The sequence below is a fragment of the Gavialis gangeticus genome, unplaced genomic scaffold, assembly GCF_001723915.1.
Source record: "Gavialis gangeticus isolate Ggan-Ray unplaced genomic scaffold, GavGan_comp1, whole genome shotgun sequence".
NCBI classification, from domain to species: Eukaryota; Metazoa; Chordata; order Crocodylia; family Gavialidae; genus Gavialis; species Gavialis gangeticus.
Genome location: NW_017729024.1, coordinates 145,649,482 through 145,659,294, shown reverse-complemented (window position 1 = coordinate 145,659,294; position 9,813 = coordinate 145,649,482). Strand labels below are relative to the sequence as shown.

The 9,813-nt window shown below is 42.0% G+C and overlaps 1 protein-coding gene across 3 annotated transcripts in view; it reads right to left on the bottom strand.

Moving 5' to 3' along the window:
- Nucleotides 1-9,813, bottom strand: part of DHX29 (DExH-box helicase 29) — a 52,016-nt gene that overhangs the window by 27,588 nt on the left and 14,615 nt on the right. For all 3 annotated transcript variants that reach the window (XM_019517861.1, XM_019517863.1, XM_019517864.1), the window contains 7 exons: nt 9,498-9,624; nt 9,042-9,197; nt 8,222-8,387; nt 7,108-7,231; nt 5,679-6,278; nt 1,745-1,888; nt 1,436-1,612 (listed from right to left, as the gene is read on the bottom strand). In XM_019517861.1, coding sequence (XP_019373406.1) covers nt 1,436-1,612; nt 1,745-1,888; nt 5,679-6,278; nt 7,108-7,231; nt 8,222-8,387; nt 9,042-9,197; nt 9,498-9,624 — 1,494 coding nt within the window. The remainder of the gene's footprint in view (nt 1-1,435; nt 1,613-1,744; nt 1,889-5,678; nt 6,279-7,107; nt 7,232-8,221; nt 8,388-9,041; nt 9,198-9,497; nt 9,625-9,813) is intronic.

Here is a 9,813-nt window from a genome sequence, read left to right as displayed (position 1 = left end):
CCTTCACTGCTCAGGGATATGACCCCTCCCCACCTGCCACTGCCCCCACTGTTCCAGCAAGAGGAGTTCCACAGCTGCTCCAAGCAGGCTCTACCAGGACAGTGGCAGCAGGCAGGATCCCCAACCCTGCATCTGCTCCCAGAATCTGATCCCTGCGCCCTGCTCCCGCAGAATGCCTGGACAAGCCACCCAGGCTCTGACCCCACTCACCCAGTGGCAGGGGTCGCGACAGGGCGCAAAGGGATATCGTCCCATTCACCCCGCATGGCCCTGGCAGAAGGGGACATGGCTCAACCCAGCAACATGTGTCCTGCCACCTTCCAGCCACTTGTACATCTCCCAATTGTGGAGCCTCTGAAAGTCAATCCATCTGGGGGGGCTGAGCGCGCACATGCTTAGCCTCCCCAGAGTGAGATCTACTGTGGAGCCTCTGACAGTCTATTGAGATTAACTGGTTTGTGACCACTGCTCTACACTGTATTATATAATACCCCTAACTTATAGTGCAACTCCCTCATAAATTTAGCTTCCAGGGCCAAATCAGTTCTGAATTAAGTTCCAAATTTTGAATGAGCAGATCAATCGTTCAAATCTGTGTGGTGCTACCACTGGCAAGTATCCTACCTCCAAGATTCATTGGTCTGCAGCTTCAGATGCTTAGAGATTCATAGATCATAAGGCTGGAAGGGTCCTTGGAAGATCATCAGGTCCAGCCCCATGCACCAAGCAGAAAAGATAACTGGGGGGGCAGGTGACCCTAGCAAGGTGACTGTCTAGTCTTCTCCTGAATATTTTCAGGCTGGGTGATTGCACCACCTCTGGAGGGAGCTTATTCCACAGTCTGGACACCCTGACTGTGAAGAAGTTTTTCCTAATGTTGAGCCTGAATTGATCTTCCAGGAGTTTCTGGCCATGACTCCTTGGGTGCCCTGGTGAACAGCTGCTCACCGAGCCCTTGATGTACCCCCCTAGTGTAGCGGTAAGTTGCTATCAGGTCCCCTCTCAGCCTTCTTTTCCTCAGGCTGAGTCCCAGATCCCTCAAGCTTTCCTCATATGGCTTGCCTTTTAAGACTCAGGTGGCTCTTCTTTGGACTCTCTCAAGCTTGTTCTTGTCCTTGTTAAAATGTGGTGCCCAGAACTGGATGCAGTACTACAGCTGCGGTCTCACCATGCTTACAAATCCATGGCAGGCATCTTATGTGCCTTGGACTTCAGATGCACCCCCGTCTCACTTGCCCCTAGCCAGGGCCTTTCAAAATGCATAGCATTGGAGAGCTTTTGATACCAAGTGTGAGACAGACTCTCTATGCACTCCCTCTACCCTACACTGCAAGCCATATATCTGTAAGGTAGGAAAAAGGAGTTTTGCTGAAATACGTCCAGCAGGTTATGTCTTTTCCTTTTCTTATTACAGTGTGAAGAAACATTTACATACCTCAACAGGGTAACTCCTTCCTGAAATTCTAAGAATGGGGCAGTGTGAGAAATAGCTGGAAAACTTTTCGCTGTCAACAGTAGCACTCATTAAAATTAGATGCAGATCTGAACGTTTATGCAAGATCTCCTTCAGAATAATCAGCAAGAAATCAGACTGGACACTTCTTTCATGCACCTTAAATCAGAAGGATGTAGAAAGTGAGTTACACTTAGGTATATGTAACAAGCAGCTCTCGTGAAAGGTACTATGCTTTTGCATAATTACAAGCATGTACTATCCTTTTGCATAATTACAAGAGATGCTAACCTCATCTACAATGACATGAGATACATTTGAAAGAAAACCATCTTCCTGCAGTTTCCTCAGCAGAACTCCTGTGGTGCAATACAATAATCTTGTAGCTTCTCCTGTTCGAGATTCCATCCGGATTTGGTACCCACACAAGGAATTCTAGAAAAGAACGTACTGAATGGTATTGAAATGTTTATCAGTGATTGGCAAGTACTATTATAAACCACCAACCCACACAGACTGAAATAAAAATTAGGTGCATATTTCAGACACCAAATACATTTACTAGTAAAGTAGCATAGTATACCAACTATAAAATCTCATTTGAGAAAACTGATGAATACAAAACTTTACTTGCTATAATACAAGGAAGATCCTGCACAATCCTGTGCCAAATAGTCCCAGTTGAGGCAGAGGCAGCTGGCCCCCGCAGCCTTACCTGGGCTCCTGGCGACCTCCCAGGACAGCAGTGGTGTCAATCCAGCCACAAGGAGCCTGGCTGAAAGCCAGCACATAGCTCTGAATGGCCAGACTGCATTCTTGTTGGTGCATGCTGCTGCCGAGTGTGCCACACGGCTTTTTTTTCCCCCCCGAGGCAGTTTTTTTGACACCAGGAACTCCCAGTGTCAAATATGGATACCGTGCAGCAAATTTTGGCACCACACTGCGAATGGGTACACATGTGCCACATGTAGTTTTTGGTGCCTCAAAACAGCTGAGGTGCTGCAAACCGCACATGCGTACTCATCTGAACATTCCCTGAAATAGCAAATCTTCACCTTTGAGAAGGTGAGGAAAGCCATCAAGCAGATGCAGATCAGCAAGGCATCTGAAGCTGATGTAATCCCCACTAAAATCTTCAAGCAGTGAAGAGAGAAGCTCACATCATGGCTCCATGCCCTCATCTGAAGAATTTGGAGTGACGAGTAAATCCTAAATTACCTCAGGGACACTATGACTGTGACCATCTTCAAGAAAGGAGGTAAGTCCAACTGTGGAAATTACAAAAGGGATCACCTTGCTGTCCACCACAGGAAAGATCACTGAGAGAACCCTACTGAACTGTCTTCTTCCACTTGAAGAGCTCCTCCTGGAATCTCAACGTGGGTTTAAGGCATCAAGAGGCACAACTGACATGATCTTCAGAGCTTGACAGCTGCAGGAAAAATGCTGGGAACAACAGAAATCTCTATCCATGGCTTTCTTTGACCTCACAAAAGCCTTAAAGACTCTGTCAGCTAAGAAGTGCTGTGGAGGACCCTTCTGAAGTACAGATACCTACCAAACTTTGTCGCTAATCTTGCCTGCTCCACGGCAAGCAGAGGCTCTCAGTAACAGATCTATCACTGATCCCTTTAAGGTTAAGATGGGAGTTAAGCAAGGCTGCATCATCGCTCCAACACTCTTCTCAATAATCCGGAGGTGCTACATTTGACCAAACTTCCAGTTGGATTACAGCTAAACTACCAAATGGACGGTAAATTGTTTAATCTCAGTTGACTCTGAGCCAAAGCCAAGATCACCAAGGCTCCATGCACCAGCCTGGCCTCATGTAGGCACTCTCTTGCCCCTTTGGAGCGTGCACCCAGTGCCGGCTGCAACCGCACACTCCTGTGGCCTAGATGTTGGGTCACGTTCACCCCGAGGGAGGCCCCAATACTCGCCTGCTACAACTTGATCTCTTTCTTCAGTGGTGGGGCTCCTTCTTGTAGCTCCTCACAGACTGGGCACTGCCCTTAGTGGGCATTCTTGGTGCCCCACCACCCCTACACCCCAGCCATGTGCCAGCCCTCATGACAGCCAGAAGATAGATCTCAGGCTTGCCCTCTGATGTCTTCACCTGTCCTCTTCTCCCTGCTCATCTCCCAGCGTCCTTCTACACAGGATGACCATGGGATGTCGGACCATTCCTGACAAAGTGCCGGGTCCTCCCTCACTGTGTAACTGTCTGCTGCGCTGTCCTGGCTCCCCCTGACCTACAGAGGTCACTCGTGGCCCCTCTCCCTGCTTAGGGGCCTTGGGAAAACTTAAAACAAATTAAGACAAAAAGGGAAAAGTTGGGCCATCTCTCACTGAAGGCTGACAAAGAAATTCAACACTGCCTCAAAATGTGCAAATGCAGCCTTCAGACACCTGAGGAAATGGATGTTTGAAGATCATGACATCAGATCCACAACCAAGCTCATGTTTTATGAAGCAGTTATGATCCCCACATTACTGTACAGAGCAGAGATGTGATGTCTCCTGTATGTGGTCCACAAGACGTTGGAAAAGTACCATCAATGCTGCCTGAGGAACATCTTTGAATCCACTGGGAAAACAGATACACCAATGTTAGTGTCCTCTTGAAGCAAACACCACAAGCATCAAGGCGACGATCATCCGACATCAGCTTAGCTGGGCTGGCCACATTATCCAGATTCTCAACTCCAGACTCACAAAGCAAGTTGTATTCTTTAATGAAAGTGTACACTCAAAGGAGGGAAAAGAAAGCACTTCAAGGACGTCCTCAAGGCCACTTGAAAAAATGCAACATCGACATCAGCTTGTGGGAGACTATCATCCAGAACCAACCGCTCAACATGGAGGAAGAGTCTGCTGGCCAGCATCTCAGTACTTTGAAACCTTATGATGATGATGACAGGAGATGAAAAAGTGGGACCAGAAGAAACAACGTGTCATGGACCAAATCAAGAATCTAGAGCCACCCATCCCGCATAGAAACACATGCCCAAGTTACAATAGAACCTGTTGATCCTGGATTGGCTTTGCCAACTATCTTCCGACCCACAGAAAAAACAATCATGGAAAACAGTCATCCTCAAATATGAGGGATCACCAAAAAAGAGTGCCTGATTCAACATTAAACTCAGGAGTTTCCCAATCAAATCCCTACATTGCATTTAAACTGCCAAAACTATGTCTGCCTCGGAAGTACACTTGCAGAAAGAAATGGGAAAGGCCTACAAGATGATTGTTTATGTCACTTCTATCAATCCATTTCTATTAATCCTTTGTTCATGTTCAAAGTTACTTATAATATTTTTAATAAAAAGAAGGCCTATAAAATTATAATACAAACTCTGAACATGATTCTTTAAGTAGCAGGGTATTATACTACCACCATACCAAAAGCCAGCTCTAGCAGTACTTTAAAGACCTCAAGATCATCTAGTTTCAATATAATTTTTGAAAAACAGTAGCTTCTGCTGAACCAACTTAACATCTTACTACCCACAAAAGCAAGCCTGCAGAAGTTTTTTTGTAATGAAGACATACTGAAATTATGGTGACCTAGAATGTATTCTAAAAAATTTGCTAATTTCACTGTAAGATCACTCTCTAAACTTTTTAAATTCTTTAGCCTAAAGACAGGAGTAAGTGCCTCTACACATCTAATAAAAAGCAGAATTGGACAAAAGAAAGAGTGCTATTTGTGTAGGGAAACAAAGTGAAATTTCATTTCTGAAATGACAGCATTTATTCTATAATAATAATCATTATCATCATCATAAGTATGAAGTAAATGCTAGATCTTCCTCATCCTGCTGTATACAAACTGAACATGGTTAATTTTAAAACTTCAAAATAAAACATCATTCCCCATTAGAATTTATGTAGCTGGCTTAGCATAATTCACCAAATAAATTGTTCTCGTGTTCTGCACAAAGGACAAATTTTTACTTTCAAAATAGTATCTTTACCTCCTATGTGTGTTTCAGATATATAGTATATATGTATTCAGTAGTATTTAGATAATTTGCTAACACACATTTCTTTTGGGCAATCCAGAATTTAACAAAGTGCAAGGGTAAAATGCAACATAACACAAAAGAACAGCTCTCTCTCTCTCTCAAGAGATAGCACACCAAACAGTTATAGGGACAGAACAGTATTTCTGCATTGCACGAGAATTTTTTTTCTGTAAACCCAATTGCTCAAACCTTACTTTTCCTCCAGGTCCAGTTTCACAGCCAAGTTCTTCACAAACTCTGGTTGCCAGACTCACTGCTGAGATCCTCCGGGGCTGCGTACACACAATGTTACATTTACTTGATCCTCCCTCATTTAGAAGCAAGTCCTCCAACAAAAAATGCGGCACTTGTGTACTTTTTCCACTGCCCGTTTCACCAGCCACAACAACTACTCGATGTTTTTTTAGAGTTTCTACAATTGAATGTCTATGTTTAAACACTGGTAACTGCTGTCGTTCTTGTAGAAGTCTCTCATATCTGGAAGAACTCCGCTGTTTTCTAAATAGAATTCTCACAGGTTCCAGACTGTCTGTACTTGAGGTCTCAAGGGAGAGTCTGCTGAAGTCCTCTTCCGAAACTAAATTTTCCCAAGAATCTTCAGGATCTTCTGTTACTTCGGGTTTGTTTTCAGCTTGCAGCTGCTGCTGCTGCTTCAGTTTGTTTAACAATTTGGCAATAAAGTTATCACGAGGTTTGTTACTTTCCATCTTATTTTCTTCTTCCTTTTTCTTTTCAAGATCACTCCATTCTAACCAGACATCTCGATATGTAGGAGGCAGCAACTGATGGACTGACTTTAGGAATAAAAGACGTAATATGCATTACTGTATAGTTTGACTGATATTTCACGCATAATTAATTATAACTGAAAATTCTTTAAGATATCATAAAAGTCTTTTAAAGAATGGATGCATTGCTTATTTATTTAGTCTGTAGCCATGTTACTGAACAGTGATATAGACAAACATGATATCAGAACTTACTATTTCTCTAAAGAAGCATACCTATCAGGAAAGAAAGTAAACTGGAAGATACAGAATCCATGCAACCTGCATTCCAGAGCTGTCCAACTGGTGGCCTATGGGTCACATGAAGCCCCGAAGTGTTAACCTGTCACTGCTGGGCTCAATTTAAGTGCTGCTCCCCTGACTGCCCAACAGTCTCTGCTGTCCTAGTCTTCAGGCGCCTCTTGCCCTCACAGGGCAATGTACTGTGGTCCATGTGGCCAAGGGAGACTGTGGCTGGGAGGACCTAGGGGCTCTGTGAGGTGCAGCAGGGAGGGTATGGCAAGGGGTGGTGCCCACATGGTGCGGTGAAGCATTGGGGGACAGAGGGTGGGGTTCACAGAACACTGCAGTGTACAATTAGTGGGGCACTCAGAGGTTGAATAGCCCTGCTGTAGCCTATAATTTAACTTTTGCATTAATTTTACCCACGCAACAAAATGAGGTCCTTCTACATCAATAATATGTATACTGTGCCAACTCAGTAATGACAACTGTACCTGTAATTTAAATAGAAAAACATACTGATTTATCTTTTAAAAAAGGCCGAATGTGAATAAATGCACAGGTGAATAGAATTTAAATAGTGCATGAAAATGTATTCCATTCCAAATCCCACCTGTCCTTTGACCAAATGGTAGAGAGCCAGTGTAGCAGCCAAATGCTGAGCTTGCATGCTATCCTCTGTCACAATTGTAGGACACACTGTCATGATATCATCAGCTGACTTGGTAATCCTGACCCTTCAGAGATACAAGATTCAGGTTTATAAAAAACATGACTCAAACAAACATTTCTCTTACATTTGTATAAGCCAGTGCCTTTGTTTAAATGTAAGAATCAACATTCAGAACAAGGAAGCTAAAAGTAGAAACAAAGCTATCAAAAATATTGCACAAATAAAATATTAAAGATTAAATATTCAGCATGAGACAAAAAAAATTTGGCATCTGGTTTATGGAACAGATATCAAATGTAAGTTTGCAGTATGTTTTTTCTTGGTCCCCACCTCCTCCTCCCCCCCACACAAGCTAAAAAAGTAAACACAAGGCATTTTAGAGCATGGGTGGTGCTTCAGCCAGCCTCTCTGCAGCATGCTGAGCCAGAGTGGAGCAGCTCCAAGCTCACATACTGATGCCCAGGCCTCCTGCCAGCACCACTCTGGCTCAGCGTGCTGCAGTTCCAAGCACATGTGTAAATGCTGCACCCAGGAGTGATAAACTCTGGTGCAAACTGTACCCAAGTTTATTCAGCCACACTAATTGCACATGTTGATGTGCCCAGTATATGAAAAACTACTTGCATGTATACAAGCTGGTTTGTACCATTTAACCTATTTTTAAACTAAAAAAGCATGAAGCTTCAGGGGCAGAAATGCTGAACTGTACAATTATTGCTTTGATGTAAGGCCTCTAATTTGGAATGCCAGGAATCAAGTAAACCAGTCAAAGGTAACTTGTTCTATTGTAATAAGTAATTCCTTTTGGATTCTTCATAGCATGGACAAGAATTAGAGCAAGCACTTTGCAAAATAACTCAATGAACCTGTTTTGTCAGAACATTAAGCATGTAGTCTTGTTCTTACAGAACCAGACGGAGCAAAGTATCTTTCAGAATGAAAAAGGCTTAAGATAAATACTAAATACATAAATTTAGTTTAAGTTTATAAAATGGAAGTAGCAAGAGTCATTCCTGAATTAGTAGAAAATTCATACTTTACTTGAAGTACATACCTACATTTCCAGTATCTACCCACCGGAACTTTTTCAAAAGAAGGGTTTGGACTCTTGGAAAAATATTTCCTGCACCAGTCAATCAAAAACTGTTTGGGGGATTTACCAGTCCAACTTCGAGCACTGTAGTCAAAATTCCTTACATCTAGAGGTTCTTTCTTTTTCACTATAACAGCAGAACAAAGTTTATGTAATTTAAGATGATCTCCTGGAGGGTCCAAGCATTCTTAATTCTTAGATGACTTTGAAGGACTTCTCTTGAATTTTTTTATTAGAAAGAAAAATGTTTGCAAAAATTCTGTGATTATGTTAAACAAGGACTGACACTAGGCACAATCAGAGGAAAAAATAAACAAACAGTAGTCTGATTTAGTATGGCAATTCCTACATTCCCAAAATAAGCACCTGCCTTCAGGCTGCTGTTATCAAAAAAATGTAGGGTACTACTCATTCTCTTTGTTAGATTACTATTGCTTAAATTCAGCTTGAGATAGTTTAATAGAAGAAATTAATGACCGGCTTAGTAAAATAGCAAATTAGGGTACCAGAGTTCCATCTATGTGAAGTTGACATTTATACCAGGATCTGAGACAGAAGCGACAATTAGAATTAGTGGCAAAACAGATTATTGGCTATAGCACAGCGGCTTTAAAAGCCAACTGGTCAGTAAATGTGGCTTATCTTCCCTTTACTGCAGCCCAGGGTTTGGGTGAATTCTAGCACACAGATGACAACAAATACAACTTACAGAACATTACAGAACTTTGTTAATTGGAGTATGCTAAATGAACTTCATACTGAACTGAATGGTTTCTGTCACCTTTCTCTTCCTGAGGAGCTGCTCCAGATTTTTCAAGCAAGCTCAAATTTAATGAGGCTTCAGATGGCAAAGGAGGTTTTTTCTTTTCATTCTGTTGCTGGTTTGCAATTTTTATATCTGGATTAAACACAGGATGTTCTTCAAGTGTTGACATTTCTGCCAAAGGAAATGTGCTGATTATTCTCAACAAGTGCTGTGTGGGCAAATCTTTACCAAAAAAACTTTACAAAGAATCAAAAATCATTGCATTTTTTGAAAATCCCAGGCTACATCAAAAAAGATAAATTCAAGAAAATCTATTGCCTACAAAATGATACAAAACCAATTAAAGTAGTACTTAGCTGCCATTATAAGAACATTTTTCTTAGCTATTAATGGATATGCAGACAGAAGCAGAGACATACACTTAACCTTAGAAAAGAGACAAAAGGCACAGGCAATGTGTATTCTTCATACCTTGCTGAATTCTCCTTATTTTTTCTTGTGCTGCCTTCTGACCTTGCTTGTCTTTGTCTTGTTTGGAAGAACTTGCCTGTTCCTTTGCCTCTGAAAGCTTTGCAGCCAAGTGTAAATACCTTTCATTCTGTTCCAAAGAAGATGACTAGTTTTATCTTGGCTATTTTGCAAGTGTAATTTATTACAAACTTTATTATAAAGCGTATTCTCCCCCCCCCCGCAAAAAACAAACAAACAAACAAAAAAAACTTATATGAAAGAATTTCCTCCTTGAAAGATGGAGTAAGTTTTATTTTACAATCACCATGTAAAAGGA